Source organism: Pseudoliparis swirei, chromosome 1 (assembly GCF_029220125.1).
Source record: "Pseudoliparis swirei isolate HS2019 ecotype Mariana Trench chromosome 1, NWPU_hadal_v1, whole genome shotgun sequence".
NCBI lineage: Eukaryota > Metazoa > Chordata > Actinopteri > Perciformes > Liparidae > Pseudoliparis > Pseudoliparis swirei.
Window position 1 is genome coordinate 271,293 of NC_079388.1, and position 22,336 is coordinate 293,628.

The following is a 22,336-nucleotide window of genomic DNA, read 5'->3' on the forward strand; positions in this document are numbered from 1 at the left end:
GTGGTTGCGTCACATTCCTCTGCGGTGCCAGCGGCCTCTGCTCATGTGAAGCTGCATCTGATAACTTTACTGGAAGCAACTCGTCGTCCTATTGGCTCAAACATCACCTCATCCTGACGTAATCGGCCTGCTTCTAGTCGCCTGATGGCATGTGCAAGACTCCACTGCACTGAAAGACACCAAGAGACGGTGTGTTTATACTTTATTGGAAATGTATGTGCGCACATACATGGAGTTTGACTCCGATTACACGTACATGCATGTCGTATATAAAAAGACAAAGACAAGAGAGTAGCAACATTAACATTTTAACAAGTATCTGCAATATTCAATTCAGTTTGTTTGTAGAGCCCATTTTCACAAATTAGAAATGTGTCTCAGAGGGCTTTACAATCTGTATATAGACATGCCTGACCTTTGACCTCATATCGGATCAGGAACAACTCCAAAATAACCCTCCATACCTCCACCACCCAGACCTCCACTATCCAGACCTCCACCACCCAGACCTCCACCATCCAGACCTCCAGCACCCAGACCTCCAGCACCCAGACCTCCACCATCTAGACCTCCACCATCCAGACCTCCACCATCCAGACCTCCACCATCCAGACCTCCACCATCTAGACCTCCACCATCTAGACCTCCACCACCCAGACCTCCACCATCCAGACCTCCACCATCCAGACCTCCACCATCCAGATCTCCACCATCCAGACCTCCACCACCCAGACCTCCACCATCTAGACCTCCACCACCCAGACCTCCACCATCCATCAGGCAGATGGAGGTAGAGAGGAGGAGTGGGCGGAGTCTCAGCAGGCTGGATGTGGATGTTCCCAGCCTCACCTGCTGCTTCCTGTCTGTCAGGAAGTCAGTCACCCTGACAGGTGGAGGCTGCCTCGCTGAGCGCTGGAGCTCCTCCGGGATGACAGTGCTGACCGCCGAGCTGAAGTCCACCAGCAGGACCCTGCATGTGTCCCTGGGGAGTCGGGGTGGTGCAGTCCCATGCTGACTGCTCCACCCGTGACCTGTTGCTCCAGCAGGGCCCGTCATGGCCTCCAGCCGCCCACAGGGCTTCACATCAGAGCTGCAGCAGGAGACGTGCGGGGGGGCGGGGGGGTCTCACATCGCGATGCTGCTGAACTGACCACACGCTCACGCTGGTACTTCATCCTGGATGAACACATCCACTTCTTGTCCACCAGGCACACGACCCCGGAGAAGTTCTTCATCGAGGCCTGTGATGAGGGGGCCGACGCCGTGCTGGCCATCGACAGGGTCTCCAGTGAAATGACCCTCACAGGTAGCAGCTCCCCGAGAGGCTCCTCCCACCACGAACCCTCATCCTACATGTCAGTGCTCATGGACCCGTGGTCAGTGCTCATGGACCCGTGGTCAGTGCTCATGGACCAGTGGTCAGTGCTCATGGACCCGTGGTTAGTGCTCATGTCCCAGTGGTCAGTGCTCATGTCCCAGTGGTCAGTGCTCATGGACCAGTGGTCAGTGCTCATGTCCCAATGGTCAGTGCTCATGGATCAGTGGTCAGTGCTCATGTCCCAGTGGTCAGTGCTCATGGACCCGTGGTCAGTGCTCATGGACCCGTGGTCAGTGCTCATGGACCAGTGGTCAGTGCTCATGGACCCGTGGTTAGTGCTCATGTCCCAGTGGTCAGTGCTCATGGACCAGTGGTCAGTGCTCATGGACCAGTGGTCAGTGCTCATGTCCCAATGGTCAGTGCTCATGGACCAGTGGTCAGTGCTCATGTCCCAGTGGTCAGTGCTCATGTCCCAGTGGTCAGTGCTCATGGACCAGTGGTCAGTGCTCATGTCCCAGTGGTCAGTGCTCATGGACCAGTGGTCAGTGCTCATGGACCAGTGGTCAGTGCTCATGGACCCGTGGTCAGTGCTCATGTCCCAGTGGTCAGTGCTCATGTCCCCGTGGTCAGTGCTCCTGTCCCCGTGGTCAGTGCTCATGGACCAGTGGTCAGTGCTCATGGACCAGTGGTCAGTGCTCATGTCCCCGTGGTCAGTGCTCATGGACCAGTGCTCATGTCCCAGTGGTCAGTGCTCATGGACCCGTGGTCAGTGCTCATGGACCCGTGGTCAGTGCTCATGGACCAGTGGTCAGTGCTCATGGACCCGTGGTTAGTGCTCATGTCCCAGTGGTCAGTGCTCATGTCCCAGTGCTCATGGACCAGTGGTCAGTGCTCATGTCTCAGTGCTCATGTCCCAGTGGTCAGTGCTCATGTCCCAGTGGTCAGTGCTCATGGACCAGTGGTCAGTGCTCATGTCCAAGTGGTCAGTGCTCATGTCCCCGTGGTCAGTGCTCATGTCCCAGTGGTCAGTGCTCATGTCCCAGTGGTCAGTGCTCATGTCCAAGTGGTCAGTGCTCATGGACCAGTGGTCAGTGCTCATGTCCAAGTGGTCAGTGCTCATGGACCCGTGGTCAGTGCTCATGTCCCAGTGGTCAGTGCTCATGGACCAGTGGTCAGTGCTCATGGACCAGTGGTCAGTGCTCATGTCCCAGTGGTCAGTGTTCATGTCCCAGTCGTCAGTGCTCATGGACCAGTGGTCAGTGCTCATGGACCCGTGGTCAGTGCTCATGGACCAGTGGTCAGTGCTCATGTCCCCGTGGTCAGTGCTCATGGACCAGTGGTCAGTGCTCATGGACCAGTGGTCAGTGCTCATGTCCCAGTGGTCAGTGCTCATGTCCAAGTGGTCAGTGCTCATGTCCCTGTGGTCAGTGCTCATGTCCCCGTGGTCAGTGCTCATGGACCAGTGGTCAGTGCTCATGTCCCAGTGGTCAGTGCTCATGTCCCTGTGGTCAGTGCTCATGTCCCCGTGGTCAGTGCTCATGGACCCGTGGTCAGTGCTCATGGACCAGTGGTCAGTGCTCATGTCCCCGTGGTCAGTGCTCATGGACCAGTGGTCAGTGCTCATGGACCAGTAGTCAGTGCTCATGTCCCAGTGGTCAGTGCTCATGTCCAAGTGGTCAGTGCTCATGTCCCTGTGGTCAGTGCTCATGTCCCCGTGGTCAGTGCTCATGTCCCCGTGGTCAGTGCTCATGTCCCCGTGGTCAGTGCTCATGTCCCCGTGGTCAGTGCTCATGGACCAGTGGTCAGTGCTTATGTCCCAGTGGTCAGTGCTCATGGACCCGTGGTCAGTGCTCATGTCCCAGTGGTCAGTGCTCATGTCCAAGTGGTCAGTGCTCATGTCCCCGTGGTCAGTGCTCATGTCCCAGTGGTCAGTGCTCATGGACCCGTGGTCAGTGCCCATGTCCCTGTGGTCAGTGCTCATGGACCCGTGGTCAGTGCTCATGTCCCAGTGGTCAGTGCTCATGTCCAAGTGGTCAGTGCTCATGTCCCCGTGGTCAGTGCTCATGTCCCAGTGGTCAGTGCTCATGGACCCGTGGTCAGTGCCCATGTCCCAGTGGTCAGTGCTCATGGACCCGTGGTCAGTGCTCATGGATCAGTGGTCAGTGCTCATGTCCCAGTGGTCAGTGCTCATGGACCCGTGGTCAGTGCTCATGGATCCGTGGTCAGTGCTCATGGACCAGTGGTCAGTGCTCATGTCCCAGTGGTCAGTGCTCATGGACCCGTGGTCAGTGCTCATGGACCAGTGGTCAGTGCTCATGTCCCAGTGGTCAGTGCTCATGGACCCGTGGTCAGTGCCCATGTCCCCGTGGTCAGTGCTCATGGATCCGTGGTCAGTGCTCATGTCCCAGTGGTCAGTGCCCATGGACCCGTGGTCAGTGCCCATGGACCCGTGGTCAGTGCTCATGTCCCAGTGGTCAGTGCTCATGGACCCGTGTCGACATGTCCTCCTCCAGGCCTCTCAGAGCCGTGTTGGTCTGATGGACGATGACGCCTCTGGATGGAGTTGATCCCATCAACACCAAACCTCGAGGGACATCTTTTACTTTGAGATGTTTCTCAGTCATTGTGTCGGTTTATGCATATGACATATTTTGTCAAGGATTTAAAATTCATCAGCTCCTATAATACGTCCTAGTATAAAATCATGTTCTATGATGTCATCGTATGCTCCTGGCTTTAATAATGCCTTATTCAGCTAACACAAAAAAAACTGAGTAAACAACAGCACAAATATCATCAAAATACAGTGAGGGAACACAGAGGTGGATGGTAAATACATGAAGCTCAACTACAAGCCACAGTAAAAAGATAAAGTATAATAAATAAAGCTCAGTAAAAAGGTAAAGTATAATAAATAAAGCTCAATAAAAAGGTAAAGTATAATAAATAAAGCTCAATAAAAAGGGAAAGTATAATAAATAAAGCTCAGTAAAAAGGGAAAATATAATAAATAAATCTCAATAAAAAGATAAAGTATAATAAATAAAGCTCAGTAAAAAGGTAAAGTATAATAAATAAAGCTCAATAAAAAGGTAAAGTATAATAAATAAAGCTCAATAAAAAGGGAAAGTATAATAAATAAAGGGAAAGTATAATAAATAAAGCTCAGTAAAAAGGTAAAGTATAATAAATAAAGCTCAATAAAAAGGTAAAGTATAATAAATAAAGGGAAAGTATAATAAATAAATCTCAATAAAAAGGGAAAGTATAATAAATAAAGCTCAGTAAAAAGGGAAAGTATAATAAATAAATCTCAATAAAAAGATAAAGTATAATAAATAAAGCTCAGTAAAAAGGTAAAGTATAATAAATAAAGGGAAAGTATAATAAATAAAGCTCAATAAAAAGGGAAAGTATAATAAATAAAGGGAAAATATAATAAATAAAGCTCAGTAAAAAGGTAAAGTATAATAAATAAAGCTCAGTAAAAAGGTAAAGTATAATAAATAAAGCTCAATAAAAAGGGAAAGTATAATAAATAAAGAATCCAGCTTGAATCTAAAGTTCTTTCTCCCCGTGCTCCAGGTAAGAAGGACGTGCCCCCCTCAGCAGTCACCAGACCCATATGTGGCCTCATGGGGACCGTCCGCCTGGTGGCCGGTAGGTGGAGCTGCAGCACTGGTGAGCTGTCTGTGAGCCTGCAGTACCCCACTGTGACCACTTCCTCCTCACAGGCATGTACCTGATCGTCATCACCAGGAAGAGGAACGTGGGCAGCCTACTGGGCCACGCCGTGTGGAAGGCGGTGGACTTTGACGTGATCTCGTACCAGAAGACGGTGCTGCACCTCTCAGAGATCCAGGTCAGCACCTCTCCTCTCAAGACCACAACACCAGCTGCACATGCAACCGTTCAAACAGAAGCCTCGGCTCAGAGGTCCCAGGAGAAACACGCCATGTACTTGATGATGGGTTTAGTGATGTGCTGCTGAGAGAGTTGGAACATATCCAATGCTCTGTCTGTGGAGCCTCAGCCCCTCTGGTTGGGCCTGTTGGAAGTCTCTCCTGTGACGGACACATCGGGGATGACATCACTGAGCTGGTTGGCTCATGCTCTTCGTACATGGTATCCGGCCTTTCCTCTCCTCTGAGGACACTGAGCGGTCCTCTGTGGAGGTGCTGCTCAGCCTCTCGCATGAGGAGCTCCAGCTGAGCCGTGACGTTGTGGACCAGCTCCATGGCCTGAGTGCTGTTGGCCTCTCACCAGTCCCTCTTGACTCCTCGTTTCTCCTTTCTGTGGAGCTCTTCTGGCTTCATTCCTCTCACTCTGGCTCTTTCACACTGATTTATATCAGCTTGGATATGAAAAGTATGGATTATTAGGGTCCGAGCGACAGACGAAGTCTGTCCGAGAGGACCCTATTGAAATTGTTAGGGTTCTTATTATTCCGCTTTTTATTTTTCTTCTTTGACCGCATATTGGGGGTACGCATCATATCCCAAAACTCACCAAATTTGGCAAGCTTGTCAAGATTGGTGAAACTAGACGTTGGACACAGACTTCGAAATTCGGCTTTAAAAAATTGCTCTCTAGCGCCACCTCAAAGTTTGACCGGCGACGCCCCTCACCTGCTCTACAAAAAAGCCTTTCAGGACCCTAAGCTCCGCCTACTTAAATTTTCCGCCATTTTGAATTTTGTGAAAAACACATCAGATGCGTTAGCTCCAACATGTGGCGTCCAATTCATACCAAACCTATTGGAGATAATGATTATGGAAGCTATATCATCTAACCTATGTCATCCTTTTTCAAATATATCATTGTGGTAAGCATCTATGGCCCAACGAACATTTTAGGGGCGTGTCTTGTTTTGTAATGCTCATAACTTCAACACTATTGGGGGGGAAAAAAATAACAGACTTTCAGGATATGTGCAGAATGCATCCTGAAACATACACAGCCAATTTCATGCAATTTGAACCGTAGGGGGTGCTACAATAATTCACCAAAGTTGGCCGTTTTTTTGGCGTTTTTTGCTTGATTTTGCCATTTTTTACTTCTATACATTTAAGGATTTCTCCCACAAAACACCAACAGAATCGGCTCAAAATTAGTTTGATAGAATCTCAAGACTCAAACAAAGAAGACTGAGAAAAAAAACGGACTTTTCATCGGTAGGAAATTGACGTTTTTTTACTGCCAAGAATTGTGTACTTTCTGTGATTTGTTTATGTTAAAAACTATTGCTTAAACTCATCCGATCCTTCCAATAAAAATCAGGCATGATGCCAGTCAAGGCCTGAACACATTCACACGAAGAAACAAGCACATTTCTTCCAGGAACACCTAGTGAACACCTATTGAAAAGCAGTGGCGGGCCTGGGGCCTGGGCCTTCAGTAAGGTCCTACACAGTCCCACCCGAATTAATCCACCTCTTATTACTATCATTATGATGCCATGGCTCTAGACCAGGGCTGCTCAATAAGTCGATCGCGACCTACCGGTCGATCGCGGCGTAGTATTGGTAGATCGCATGACACTAAAAAAAATTGGCCCACGCCCGTCATTTTCTCTATAGCACGTCTTTGTTCATTTATTAAACTAAACAGCCGTCTGATGTTGATCGTATCTACACAACAGCATGTCATTTCTCTCGGCTCTCCGTCTCGCGCGCTGCAGAATGCGCGCATCGGGACGGAGAAAAAGAAGAAAAAAAGTCCTCCTTACGATGTCTAACTTTTCTTGAAAAGTTTGTCTTGAGAAAGGCGTTAAAAGTATATGCTCGACCAAATCGACATCTTCTCCTCCTTCCGCCATTGTGGGTTGAAAAAACAGCTTTATAGTCCGCGAATTAATTCCTTTATCAAATTCAGTTTCCTAGTTCTGAGGTTCTGCATATACCTGCCCATAGGTCCCGCCTCTCAATATTGGTAATCCAATCAAAAGACGTGCACGCCCTCCGCCTGCTAGCTGCTCCTGTGCCGGTTCCGGGGCCTTCTAGAAGGCCTACAGGAGCCAAATCTAAAGCTGATTGGTTGACACAACATTGTCATTCCCATTCACTTGAAGCTACCAGCGCCCGCAATGTTGATTCTGAAGGCCTAAGGGCAGATTTTAGCCCCCTGGCAACACACGATGGCTGAATATGATTGGATAAAAGATCTAACATAAAGACCAGCCCTCCAAATCTCAACCTGGGGCTGGCAGCAGCGCAACCAAGAGGAACGCTATGAAATTAAGAGAATAACTCTTACTCTGGGAAATAATTGAATACATATTTATGGGAAAATATATTTAGAAAAAAATATATATTCTGATGATGTTTAGGCCAGCAGAGAAGGCCTTGCTGGCCCTGACGGCCCGCCACTGTTGAAAAGTAAAATAACCATAATTTATTCACTTTCACGATAATGTTACCCCCTACAGCTGATGCAATTACATCTAATCAGTGGTGCAGAGCAATAGGTGCTTGTCTAGTGACACAGAGACCTGTTTTTGATTCCAGGCTATGGCAAAAATAATGTTATCTGGGTTTTTTCTACACTTCACTTAGAGACATATGATGCATGGATATGTTCACAGACTCAAAGCGCCACCTAGTGGCTCAACTGGACTTCCTTCAGTCCGCCCCAAATTTGTTCTGCCCAAAATAATGTGAGCGTCTATGGCTGCCTGTAATCCAGTTAGTTCTATAGCTCACCATGATAAGTGTTGGACTGGACACTCGGAGATGTGTGATCAATTCCAAGACAAGGCAGCTTTTTTTCATCACTCTTTTTTTTTACATTGAATTTACATGACTTAGGCTGTGTCTACTACCGCGCACTTAACGAAGTACACTGCAATGCAGTACACTGCAATTCAGTGCACTGCATTGCAGTGTACTGCGTCGCTGATGAAGTGCTGTCTCAAATGGAACACTTAACCGTTCACCACTTGGCGGAAGTGACGGACGCAAATCTGTTCACGGCACCCGCGAAATTAAGCCGGGAGTGACGTATGCAAATCTGCTTGCGATACCCTAACCCTTAAAGTGACCAAATGAATGCACTTCTTGCCCTCTTGTTGCCCCTTGTTTACCTTTCTCCACCCCATGTGGAAACTGCGATACCTCCACAATCGCGGCAGGAGCCTCCGCCTTCTGGCTGAAGTCGAGATGGTATATGTAAATTAAATTGTGTGATTTTGCCTTACCTTCACAGCATAGCTTCATGTAATAGTTGCAATTAAATTCTCCTCGCTAGGTATGCTAAATTCTCAATTATCTTTGTCAGAAGTAGCCTTCTTCTTTGCAATCCACATACACACCATATGGAAATAAAACATGACAAATCTGTACATGTTTGTCCCTAGATTCCAATTAGTTTTAAGAATTATCCACTGAAATGATAGTCATCATCTGCTTGAATTCACACAGTAATAGGCCTACTTTGACTGACTGTACTTTTATACACATCTCTGTTGTAGTGAAGTTCACCCTGATACAGGAATCAATTAGCAATTGAACACACAGGCATATTAATTATTGTTACAATCATGCATCAATTCTAATATAAATCAGAAAACGCAATAAAAGACTACAAAACCTCAATGACAACATTTTATTGATAAAATGACTTACATATTAATATAATCTTCCCTTCCCCTCCCCACACACTCTACAGCAGCCACCCAGTCCCAGGCGGCGCTGCCGTATCAATGTTGCAATGCCACTGCTGGCGTTGTGTTGTGATGGCCACAGTGACATGAGGGTGGACTTCAGGCTCACCAGAGTCATTCAACGCCCTCATGGCTGTGCTGGGCACTGACTGACCACGGTTGGGGCCCCGAGATCTCCCGTCTAGTGTTTATTTTTTGGCTTGCCAGCGCCACCTCCTATCGGGTGGTGGCCAGGGCCTTCGACAGGCCCCGGGCTCAGTGCATGATGCCAGGGTCCTGAATAACAGCCCCATCTTCTATGAGCAGTCATCCCCTCCACCAGGATACTGTATCCTTGGGGATGGTGGCTCCCCCTGCCTGTCCCAACCCATCTGCCTCATGACCCCCTTCAGGCAGCCTGTCCGCAACCACCTCCAAGCTACAACTGCTGCCTGTCAAAGGCGAGGTGTGTTGTGGAGAGGTCCTTCGGGATACTGAAGACGCGATGGCGGTCCATCTTCTTAAAGGCCCTGGAGGTGGATGTGAGGTGCCAGAGGTCATTGGAGCCAGATGTCGGGAGGGCAGCAGAGGACCAGCACCAGCACCTCCAGGAAACGTCTCTGGGGCAGGAAACAGAAATAGGATAGCCATTCAGTGCTCTGTCCCAGACCACGATTACATTTAAATTAATACATACACGACATTAAAAAAACAACACACGATGATTGAAAGCTACAATTATTTCTAGAAGGACAAGCTTAGATAGCTATCGTAACGGTATTAATTATCGGGCGGCGTGTGGGCAAACGTTCGCGGTGTCATGTTAACCCGTTATTAAACTGACCATATCCATTCAGGGCTCCAGACTAACTTTTTTAACTAGGAGCACAGTCGCTCCTAACTTAAAATGTTAGGGGCACAAGCAGAACATTTAGGGGCGCACTTTTTCCTGGGTCAAAATGGGTCTTGGGTGGTCCCAAAAAACCTTCTATTCATGCAGTCGAGCTATTGAGTGCGTGATCAGCAGCTGGCCGCTCTGCCGTGATACGCGCACACAGGTGAGCACACCTCCTTGAAACATACTATTGAGAACATATTCGCTGACATGAACCTGATGAACACAGTTGTTTTTTGTTTTTTCAACGCAGACTTTTTTTTGCCTTAGGCGCTCGGGATTTGTCATAGGCGCTTGGGTAAACGGCTTAGGCGCCCAAATTTTCTCTGCAGGAAAACCCTGACACACTATAAATCGACTTGCAAAGTTTTCCCATCATTTTACTGTATTACTGATAAATAATTTGACAATATACAATCTTATGCCTGTTTGCCTTCATGAACTGCAAAACATTCACAACAGAGAACTCTTCAGAAGTTACTGTATTGAGTTTAAACATATTTGAAGAGAAAACATACCTTGAGCATGTGCATGTTGCACTTGATGTGGCCAATCAAAACATTTGTTGGTTTCTAGAGATGCACCGATCAGGTTTTGGTGCCGATCACCGATCACTGAAATCAGTATCTGCCGATCACCGATAATACCGATCACCGATCACTGAAATCAGTATCTGCCGATCCGATAATACCAATCACCGATCACGGTGTTGATTGAAGCATTCTATTTATTGTGTAGCATTATTGCCTAGGACTATGAGGAAATACATATATAAAGCAACTCAAACATTAAAGAAATTACGGATTTCTTTAAACATTTAGAACTTTACTTTGAAAATTTCCTAATTGATACATTAAAATTGTTTGATTGCTATTGTAGGATTTCAGATATGTATGGAACACATCTGCATCATTCATTTCCTGGAACTCTTGGGAAATCTATATACAGGACTTTTCTTAACATACAAAAGACTGACTAATTTTTATAAACTCTTCCTTGGTACAGTAAACATTTTTAATGTTAGCATAATTTAAGCTAAATCTCAGAAACTATCTATAAAGATACAACATCAGTTCATTGTTTACTTTTATATGTTAGTGTATGATTTGTCGACATCTTATTTTGATAAACGGATGTTGTTTCACGTGGTTCTTTCCGCTAACTTTGCAAAACCGGATGTTGTCACTTAAATCCTTCCGCTAACGTTATCAAAACCCTCACGTGCTCCAGATCGAATGCGTTTACCGTGAACATCAGTCTATAAGGGCTCAGACATGTGAGAGTCGGCTGAGTTGACCCAGAGATTCAACTCGGGGGACGGGGACGCCGCTCGGTGGTGAGGATCCCCTCGTGGACCTCTCACTCTGCGGCCCTCGCCCTCGTTGTGTCTCCGCTGCGGTGCGCCTCTTTTCACACATTAGCCCCCACACACACACACACACAGGCCAGCCTTCTTCTTCGGTTTTCGTCTCCTTTCTTCTTCTTCTGGAGTTAATGTCGGTTAGCAAACCAGTCATTCAGGCATTACCGCTAACTATAGTGGGCTGAAGTGTAGAACAAGTTTGTAAACAACAAAAATATTTAATAACAAAAAAAAGAAATCTGCTAATTTACTGGTCGCGCATGCGCGAGTTGATGAATAATTTACTCGCACTGTGTCTAATTTTAGGCGCAAAATGCGACCATTTGGTCGCAGTCTGGAGCCCTGCCATTGTTAATCCATTATTAAAATTGCTATTTCGATTGGTTAACAGAACAGCCGTTGTTTAACACTGTCCGATGACTGACAGCTATCTGTCGTCGGACTTGCCGCTGGAGCAAGCGCCTGGAGCCGACCTGCCCCCGCTCGTCAAGCGAAAAGTGTCCGATAAAAGTGCACCTTCGTCGGACTGGCGAGAGGACCGGGTGGTGGATTAGCCAGCTAGCTTATCATAACTGCCATGCAGATCCAATGGCATCTAATGCTACCTAGGTATGCTCACTAATCTGAGAATGGCATGTTAGTAGTACATTGTAATACCAGTACAATGTGTAATTACCGCTGATACTTACATTTACGGTCTGTAGCTTCGTGGTCTACCGCTTGTGCTGTCCGCCATTGTTTTAGAAATAAAATGAAAAGCTGGCGAAAGGGCTCCTCCTCTTCCGGTACGTAGCCAAGATGGCGGCCGCTTAGGGCGAGTAGTGTCCATCGTTTTACATTTTTTGCCCGTTTGCAGTGCACCATCCGGGTACTTTCAGTGCACTGAATTCTGCTGGTTTTTTCAGTGGCGCACTTCGAACACTGAAAGTCAGTGCTCGAAGTGCTCAAGTGCGCGGTAGTAGACACAGCCTTAGTCTATACTTCACGTAGGGACACATGATGCATGAATATGTTCACGTAGTTAAAGCGCCACCTAGTGGCGAAACTGGACTTTGTCGAATCTGCCCCAAACTTGTCGTGCTCGTTACAAGTCACGGCCCGAGTCGAGTCCGACCGAGCGGGCTGGTGTCCCGCCGGCTCCCCCAACCGGCGCGGGTGAGCGAGGACCCGTTCGATGCTGCTTGCAGCTTTAATTTCACTTATCGTTGTACCCTGAACTCATTTCAAGGCCCGCAAAGCACTGTGTACTACTTGATGTGTACTTCTACACTAGACGGAATTAAATACAACATTTCAATTCACTTTATTTTGTATTGCCTAAAATGACAAATCACAAGCTCCCCTCAGAGGGCTTTACGATCTGTACACATACGACAGCTCTGACCTTTGACCTCACACCGGATCAGGAGAAACTCCCCAAAAATAGAAATGACCCTCAGGGTAAAAAAGGTAAGAACCCAGGGTTTTTCCTGGGTCAAAATGGGTCTTCGGTGCTCCCAAAAAAAAATTTGAGCGCGCTATGCGCGCACGGTCTGTGTTGCCGTTTCACCGTAATTAGCAGACATCTATGTATTGTTTTTTCCCCCCCCATAAATTATGGAAGCAATGCTTGAGGAAATCATTTTGCTAAAATAGATAGGCTAATAAATTGACAATTAGAGATGCACCGATCAGGTTTTTTGGTGCCGATCACTGAAATCAGTATCTGCCGATCCGATAATACCGATCACGGTGTTGATTGAAGCATTCTATTTATTGTGTAGCATTATTGCCTAGGACTATGAGGAAATACATATATAAAGCACCTCAAACATTAAAGAAATTACAGATTTCTTTAAACTTTTAGGACTTTTACTTTGAAAAATTTCCAAATTGATACATTAAAATTGTTTGATTGCTATTGTAGGGGATTTCAGATATGTATAACACACATCTGCATTATTCATTTCCTGGAACTCTTGGGGAGATCTATATACAGGACTTTTTTTAACATACAAAAGTCTGACTTATTTTTATAAACTCTTCCTTGGTCCAGTAAAAATGTTTTAATGTTAGCATAATTTAAGCTAAATCTCAGAAACGATCTCTAAAGATACAAAATCAGTTCATTGTTTACTTTTATATGTTCGTGTATGATTTGTCGACATCTTATTTTGATAAACGGATGTTGTTTCACGTGGTTCTTTCCGCTAACTTTGCAAAACCGGATGTTGTCACATAAATCCTTCCGCTAACGTTATCAAAACCCTCGCGTGCTCCCGATGGAATGTGTTTACCGTGAGCATCAGTCTATAGGGGCTCAGACATGTCGGCTGAGTCGACCCAGTGATTCAACTCGGGGGACGGGGACGCCGCTCAGTGGTGAGGATCCCCTCGTGGACCTCTCACTCTGCGGCCCTCGCCGGGCGCATCGTCTCCGTTGCGGTGCGCGGCGATTGAAACGTCTCTGATAGTTTTTCTCGCAGATGTTACGTCATCTGATCGGCCAAGTTTGATACGCCGTTTTGAGAGCGCCGATCAAAACCGATAATGGGAATATTGGCCGATATGGATCGGCGCCGATCAGATCGGTGCATCCCTATATAGTCCAGGTGTATTCGTGCACGTCGGGCTGTTGAGTGACCAGCAGCTGGCCGCTCTGTCCATTCACCTCACAGTTGCGTATTGACCAGACAAGAAGACACGCTTATTAACTCGATTACTATTGATCAAAACAGAACGAGGGTTTGGCTGTAGCCTACTTGAAACATACTATTGAGAACATATTCGCTGACATGCACGTGATGAACACAGTTTTTTTTTTCCATCGCAGACTTTTTTTTGCCTTAGGCGCTCGGGATTTGTCATAGGCGCTCGGGAAAACGGCTTAGGCGCGCGCCCAAATGTTCTCTATGCAGGAAAAACCCTGGAACCCTTCAGGAGAGAGCAGAGGAGGATCCTTGGAGAACTGCATCTACTGGTTACTCTGCAGAGGATCTGATGATTAAACGATGTGTATTATGACTCAAAGTATCCAGCCTTCTGAATATAGACGCCTGAACACATGTCGGTGAACGGTGGACTCTGACCTCTTGGATCACGTCGGCTGCCATGTCACAAAGCTCTGGCTCTTAGGTTGATATTGACCAGGAGCAGTCCACTTATCAGATGATGTCCATCATGTTGTGTGGCTGACCACTGAGGTCCATGAACACTGGTTCTGGTGCTGCCACTGTGAGGGCTCCTGCTTCAGGACCGGTCTCTCTGAGGTCCATGAACACTGGTTCTGGTGCTGCCACTGTGAGGGCTCCTGCTTCAGGACCGGTCTCTCTGAGGTCCATGAACACTGATTCTGGTGCTGCCACTGTGAGGGCTCCTGCTTCAGGACCGGTCTCTCTGAGGTCCATGAACACTGGTTCTGGTGCTGCCACTGTGAGGGCTCCTGCTTCAGGACCGGTCTCTCTGAGGTCCATGAACACTGGTTCTGGTGCTGCCACTGTGAGGGCTCCTGCTTCAGGACCGGTCTCTGAGGTCCATGAACACTGGTTCTGGTGATGCCCCTGTGAGGGCTCCTGCTTCAGGACCGGTCTCTCTGAGGTCCATGAACACTGGTTCTGGTGCTGCCACTGTGAGGGCTCCTGCTTCAGGACCGGTCTCTCTGAGGTCCATGAACACTGGTTCTGGTGCTGCCACTGTGAGGGCTCCTGCTTCAGGACCGGTCTCTGAGGTCCATGAACACTGGTTCTGGTGCTGCCACTGTGAGGGCTCCTGCTTCAGGACCGGTCTCTCTGAGGTCCATGAACACTGGTTCTGGTGCTGCCACTGTGAGGGCTCCTGCTTCAGGACCGGTCTCTCTGAGGTCCATGAACACTGGTTCTGGTGCTGCCACTGTGAGGGCTCCTGCTTCAGGACCGGTCTCTCTGAGGTCCATGAACACTGGTTCTGGTGCTGCCACTGTGAGGGCTCCTGCTTCAGGACCGGTCTCTCTGAGGTCCATGAACACTGGTTCTGGTGATGCCACTGTGAGGGCTCCTGCTTCAGGACCGGTCTCTCTGAGGTCCATGAACACTGGTTCTGGTGCTGCCACTGTGAGGGCTCCTGCTTCAGGACCGGTCTCTCTGAGGTCCATGAACACTGGTTCTGGTGATGCCCCTGTGAGGGCTCCTGCTTCAGGACCGGTCTCTCTGAGGTCCATGAACACTGGTTCTGGTGCTGCCACTGTGAGGGCTCCTGCTTCAGGACCGGTCTCTCTGAGGTCCATGAACACTGGTTCTGGTGATGCCCTGTGAGGGCTCCTGCTTCAGGACCGGTCTCTCTGAGGTCCATGAACACTGGTTCTGGTGCTGCCACTGTGAGGGCTCCTGCTTCAGGACCGGTCTCTCTGAGGTCCATGAACACTGGTTCTGGTGATGCCCCTGTGAGGGCTCCTGCTTCAGGACCGGTCTCTCTGAGGTCCATGAACACTGGTTCTGGTGCTGCCACTGTGAGGGCTCCTGCTTCAGGACCGGTCTCTCTGAGGTCCATGAACACTGGTTCTGGTGCTGCCCCTGTGAGGGCTCCTGCTTCAGGACCGGTCTCTCTCTCAGTGCTTTATTCATCTGCGGCTGCTCTAGTCCTGGTTTTGTTTTTGTTGTTTTTTAACTCGCGTCTTTTAATTTATCTTTCAACAACGTAGCATGATGTGTCTTCATAGTCACCTTGTCAATGTGTTGTCTGTCTTGGTCCACGTGATGTTCAGGTACAGCGTGCAACACACAAAGAACTTCACACTGGGGCTCCCAGGAACAAAAGAAAAGAGGGGAACAAATAACTAAATACTTGAATACAACTCTCTGTGTGTGTGTGTGTGTGTGTGTGTGACCAGAGGGCCGAGCAGCATGCAGTCGTCCTGCTGCCCGTCGCTCCGTGTAGGTCGTAGAGGTCGTCTTCAGGAGCCTCGTTTCATAGAGTTGGACCCACATGTGGTGTTGGTGATGGTTCTACCCGTCAGTGCTGCTGTGGGTCGTATGTTGCGGAGGCATTTGGTGGCCCTCCCACCCAGGCCTTCAGGGTGGTGCTCCTGTTGGTGTTGAAATACTTCTTTGATCAGAGACTTCTCCCCAGTATGACTTGAGGACGGAGCCACAAGGTGTGTGTACGATGGGCAGCGCTCCCACTGGCTGGAAGGTGATAGATAGATAGATAGATAGATAGATACTTTATTAATCCCCAAGGGGAAATTTGTCGTAACAGTAGCAGCACCAATAAAGGTGTTGGGCCCATCTCGGTGTTCTGAAGAATCTGCTGATTATTTTCATTTAAATTCCCTCCAGGTGCTATCGAATAGAATAGGTAGATCTGATGCTTGTTAATCATGAAATACACTTTGGAAGCCCTAAAGCTGTCTGTATTTTGTTCCAGATTCCAGTCTGCCACTTCTTCTCTGGGCGCATCGAGAAAAGGCCGAGGTCAGGTTTCATTTGTGCGGCCCAGAAGTCTAATTGTAAGTTTGGGAGTTTAAGGCCTCCATTTACTTTGGACCGCTGTAATGTTTAAAGTCTAATTCTCTGACGCTTTTTTTGCCAGATAATTTTGGAAATTATTTTATCCAGGTTATCAAAGTTAGATTTTTTAATTTCTATGGGCTGATCTGAAATAAGTCGAGTGGTCTGGGCAGCGGGGGGCCGACCATGGCTCCAGGTCACTGTCCATGCCCCAATGGTCTCCTAGAACTGGCCTCATGGGCTCTGGAGGAGGGAGAGGCCACGCTGCTCTAGACTGGCTTCTGGCCACTGAATCCACTTCCACCTTTTGAGCTGGTGGAGATGTGTCCATGGACATCCGTCGCCTCTGTGGTCCACATTGACCTTGAGGCATCGTTGATGCAGCATGCGTCACATATATCAGTAAGTTACAAGTCTTTTATTGTCAGATGCACAGAATGACACAGGGTCAGACTGGGCACTGAAATTCTTAGGACAAGGCACCACACAACAACTACCATAGCATAACATAGCAAACATAACATAACATGACATACACTCTGTACAAGTACTAATACTAACATATATACATATAACATATAATACACATATAGTAACATATAATAAACTAAACTACAGACAAATGGGAGTAGCAGGTAGTGCAATCATTCTGATAAGTATGTATTTGTAAGAGACAGTATGTAAGTGTAAGTACAAGGAAAGTGACAGTGTATGTAAAGTGTCGAGTGCAAAAGTGTCGATCATGTGTCAGTGTCCATTTAGCAGCCTGATGGCTCTCGGGAAGAAACTGTTCTCCAGTCTCTGTGTGCGAGACCGGATCCTACGGCACCGCCTTCCAGAGGCAGCGGGGTGAACAGTCTGAAGGCTGATGATGGCAGTCCTTTAGGATCCAGTTCTCCTGAGGCATCGTGTGGTCTGTGTCCTGCTGGGCAGGGAGCTCCCTACCGATGATGAACTCCAGTCCTGACCACACTGCGTAGGGCCTTGCGGTCCTTGGCTGTGCAGCTCCCATACCACACTGTGATGCACCCAGTCAGGATGCTTTCTATTGTGCATCTGGAGACATTGGTGAGGATGACTGAATCCATGCCAAACTTCTTCAGTCTCCTCAGGAAGAAGAGGCGCTTCCGGGCCGCTTTGACCACCTTGTCTGTGTGAGCAGACCAGGTGAGGTCGTTACTGATGTAGACCCCGAGGAACCTGAAGCAGCTGACCATTTCCACTGCAGAGCCGTTGATATGCAGGGGTGCTCCTCCACCTGCCGTCTCCTAAAGTCCACAATCATCTCCTTTGTCCTGCTGATGTTGAGAGAGAGGCTATTATCCTGACACCATGTAGTCAGGGTAGCAACCTCCTCTCTGGAGGCTGACTCATCATTGCCAGTGATGAGGCCCACAATGGTTGTGTCATCAGCAAACTTGACAATGAGGTTGGAGCTGTGCGTAGCTACACAGTCATGTGTGAACAAGGAGAACAGGAGGGGGCTGAGCACACAGCCCTGGGGGGTGCCTGTGTTGGTGATGACTGTAGATGAGGTCACCGATTCTCACCACCTGTGGCCTCCTCCCCGTCAGGAAGTCAAAGTCCCATTTGCATAGGGAGGTGCTTAGTCCCAGGTCCACGAGCTTCGAGACGAGTCTGGAGGGGATGATGGTATTGAATGCTGAACTGTAGTCAATGAACAGCATCCTCACATATGTATTCCCTTTGTCCAGGTGGGTGAGGGCGGTGTGCGTGGTTAGGGCTATGGCATCGTCTGTAGACCTGTTGGACCGGTATGCAAACTGCATCGGGTCCAGGGTGGGAGGCAGCAAAGCGCAGATGAATGATTTGACCAGCCGCTCAAAGCACTTCATGATCACAGAGGTCAGTGCTACCGGGCGGTGGTCATTCAAGCAGGTGACCTTGGTGATCTTGGGCACAGGGACGATGGTGGTCCGTTTGAAGCATGTGGGGAGTACAGACAGGCTGAGGGAGAGGCTGAAGATGTCGCTGAAGACCCCTGAGGGCCCTACCTGATATGCCATCCGGGCCAGGTGCCTTGCGAGGGTTGATCTTATTGAAGCAGCGCCTCACCTCTGCTACAGTTATAGTAGGCACACCACTGGTTGGGCCTTCAGGTAGCTCCGCTGCAGGGGGGTCACTGTCCCTCTCAAAACGAGGGTAAAAAGCATTCAGCTGGTCTGGAAGAAGGACAGAGGACTGGGTCTCACTGCAGCCCCTCCCCTTGTAGTCTGTAATGGCTCTTAATCCACTCCACATGCGCCTGGGGTCAGAGCCATGGTAGCTGGACTCCATCTTGCTCCTGTATGTCCTCTTTGCAGCTTTGATGGCCCTCAAAAGGTCGTATCTGGACTTCCTGTACTGATCAGGATCCCCGGAGTTAAAGGCAGCAGACCGGGCTCTAAGGTGGGTCCGGACCGCGGCATCAACCCAGGGCTTCTGATTAGGGAAAGACCGGACAGCCTTCTTCGGGACGATGTCCTCAATGCAATACTGGATGTAACTGGAAACAGTGTCTGTATACTCATTAATGTCCCCATCTGCTGCTTCCCGAAACATCAGCCAGTCAGTGGTGTCAAAACAGTCCTGGAGAGTCGCCACACTCTCATCACTCCATTGATGGACTGTCCTCTCAGCCGGTCTGACCTGTTTAAGCTTTTGTCTATATGCGGGGAGCAGAAGAATGGAGGTGTGATCAGCTTTACCAAAAGCAGGGCGGGGGAGGGGTTTGTAACTGCCCCGGAATGTCGTATAACAATGGTCAAGGGTCTGATCTCCACGTGTGAAGAAGTCAATGTGCTGATAGTATTTAGGCAGGACTTTCTTCATGTTGGCTCTGTTGAAATCACCAACCACAATAAAGGCTGCCTCTGGGTGCACATTCTCCAGACCGTTGATAATTCCATACAGTTCATCCAGAGCAGAAGCCTTATCTACTTGGGGGGGAATGTAGACTACACTCATAACGACTGCAGTAAACTCCCGCGGTAGATAGGAGGGTTTCACTCAAAATCTCACGATACACGGCCCCATTCATTCTTTGCTTTACACGGATCAGTCGTCCTGGTCCCCTTGCAGAAAATCAGCCCCAAAGCATGATGTTTCCACCCCCATGCTTCACAGTAGGTATGGTGTTCTTTGGATGCAGCTCGGCATTCTTTCTCCTCCAAACACCACGAGTTGAGTTTTTACCAAAAAGTTCTATTTTGGTTTCATCTGACCATGAGACATTCTCCCAATCCTCTTCTGGATCATCCAAATGCTCTCTAGCAAACTTCAGACGGGCCTGGACCCGTACTGGCTCCAGCAGGGGTACCCTCTGGCCCTGCAGGGTTGAGTCCCTGGCCCTGTGGTGTGTTACTGATGGTAGCCGTGGTTACGCTGGTCCCAGCTCTCTCAGGTCATTCACTAGGTCCCCCGTGTGCTTCTGGGATGTGTGTTCACCGTTCTTGTGATCATGTTGACCCCACGGGGGGAGAACTTGGTGGAGCACCAGATGGAGGGAGACTATCAGTGGTCTTGTATGTCTTCCAATTTCTAATAATTGCTCCCACAGTTGATTTCTTCACACCGAGCTGCTTACCTGTTGCAGACTCAGTCTCCCAGCCTGGTGCAGCTCTACAATTTTGTTTCTGGTGTCCTTTGACAGCTTATAGTTATAGACTCTGGTTCGTTGCTCCGTGACGTCACTAGCGACGTCACGGAACCAGAACACAGACATACGTCAGAGACAATGGAATGGAATTCTCAGGCCAGGTTACTGATGCTAAAACGCAATTAGCATCCGCTAGCTAAACAACGCTAGCCTTAATTAACCGTCTTTTCTTTAACTACTACACACTTAATAACTATCAAAATATAGCACCTCCAAAGCGAGCGAACATAACATGAATATATATATGGCGCTTGTGTACGCGTCTCATCTGTAAACACCAAGACAGATCCGCATTAATAGCTGCGTCACTGTCTGTGATATGCTGGTCTAACTTGTTGAAACAAGAATTACGGCGCCAGTCATGGCAAAACTCGCTACTGCCCTCTACTGGCGAACACGAGTATTGCCCTGCAGCGGCTTCAGGTGAAAGCAGGCGAGTTTTAAGTTAACACAAAGCGTTTAAAATGATAATAACAAGAAAATAAGGATGAAGGGGGCAAGATACTAACACAATACAATAACAATTCTGACCAGATTTGTCCTTAAAATGTCCAGGGTGCCACATATGTAAATATGTACTTATGTATGTGCATATATATGTATTTATGAATGTATATATAGGGTTAATCCTGTCACTGTTTTGATTGGCAAAGAGAACAACCAATCTGAGGTACTGAAGATGACACGTGACAAATAAAGCTTCTGACAGCGAGAGGTCCACTGAAACAAAGGCTGTGTCTACTACCGGACACTTTACGAAGTACACTGCAATACAGTGCACTGACAGTGAAATTGAAGGTTATTATATATCTGTGGTGCACTGCGTGGCTGATAAGTCTGTATCAAATGGAACACTTACGTTCACCACTTGCTGGGAGTGACGTACGCAAATCTGCTTGCGATACCCACGAAACTTAAACTGACCAAATGAATGCACTTCTTGCCCTCCTAGTGTCCCTTGTTTACCTTTCTCCACCCCATGTGGAATTCACGGTCCACCCCATTTACGGTCTGTAGCTTCGTGGTCGACCGCTTGTGCTACCGCAGCCATCTCGTCCGTCATTGTTTTAGAAATAAAATGAAAAGCTGGCGAAAGGGCTCCTCCTCTTCCGCTACGTAGCCAAGATGGCGCCCGTTTAGGGCCAGTAGTGTCCATTGTTTACACTGCATGTTCTGCCCGTTGGCAGGGCGCCATGCGGGGACTCTCAGTGCTCTGATGCTGCTGGTTGTGTCAGTGTGGCGCCCGAAGCACTGAAAGGCATCCAAGTGCTCAAGTGTCCGGGAGTAGACACAGCCAAAGTGATGCCCCCCAGTCTTTATTCCTCCGTCGTTATATTCCCGGTAACACCGGCTATACAGCCGGGATCGCTGGACATCAACACATCTGCTAGCAGACTGTCACGCTCGTAGCTCGTAGCTACGAGCTAGCTTAAACATGGTTATAATGGCTAATTTTTATTTCTTGGGTTACTTTTATGAATGCAAGACTTGCAATCAACGATACGGTACTAATCTGAGTTCAGGCTGCTTGTCATCATCGGTCTCCCCGTGTTCAGGGGGACCGGTGACGGTCTCCCCGTCGCGCCCAGCCTCACGCTGGTGTGCTCCACACGGCCTCACTAGTCACACACGGCCACGCCTCCGCTGTCAAACTTAAATATGAGAGGCTCGTAACCTGCTGACAGGGCGGAGTCACCAGAGAAGTTCACAACAATAGTTTTTTTCAATTTTAATCGGCTCAGGCACCGGAAGGAAGCACCAAAATGTGCGTTGCGTTTGGGTCCGGGTAGCACCGGCTGTATTGGAACCGGTACCACATGGCACCGGTTTCCAGGACCCAACCCTAGCTCTGACTCGGCTCTCCTCAGGACCGCTGCGTCATCTCTGTCGGTGTGTACTTTAGCGATGATCACTGGTGGTTTGTCCCGGTCTTGGTCTCCTGCTGCTGGATGTGCGGTCGGTCTTTATGTCCCGGTCCAGCTGCAGGACTCCTTAAGACCT

At 48.4% G+C, this 22,336-nt stretch overlaps 1 protein-coding gene and 1 long non-coding RNA gene across 4 annotated transcripts in view; both read left to right on the top strand.

Annotated features, from left to right (window-relative positions):
- The window catches only part of sacm1la (SAC1 like phosphatidylinositide phosphatase a), a 43,890-nt gene that overhangs the window by 7,910 nt on the left and 13,644 nt on the right, over positions 1-22,336 (top strand). The window contains exons 1-4 of one of the 3 annotated variants that reach the window (XM_056413781.1): positions 7-189; positions 1,209-1,306; positions 4,904-4,978; positions 5,053-5,180. In XM_056413781.1, the coding sequence (XP_056269756.1) occupies positions 1,294-1,306; positions 4,904-4,978; positions 5,053-5,180 (216 nt within the window). In that variant the 5' untranslated portion in view covers positions 7-189; positions 1,209-1,293. The other 2 variants (XM_056413772.1, XM_056413787.1) reach the window with 2 other exon arrangements.
- Positions 5,202-9,679, top strand: LOC130193430 (uncharacterized). The gene is made up of 2 exons (XR_008831649.1): positions 5,202-8,478; positions 8,984-9,679. It is a non-coding gene; the product is annotated as an uncharacterized LOC130193430 (long non-coding RNA).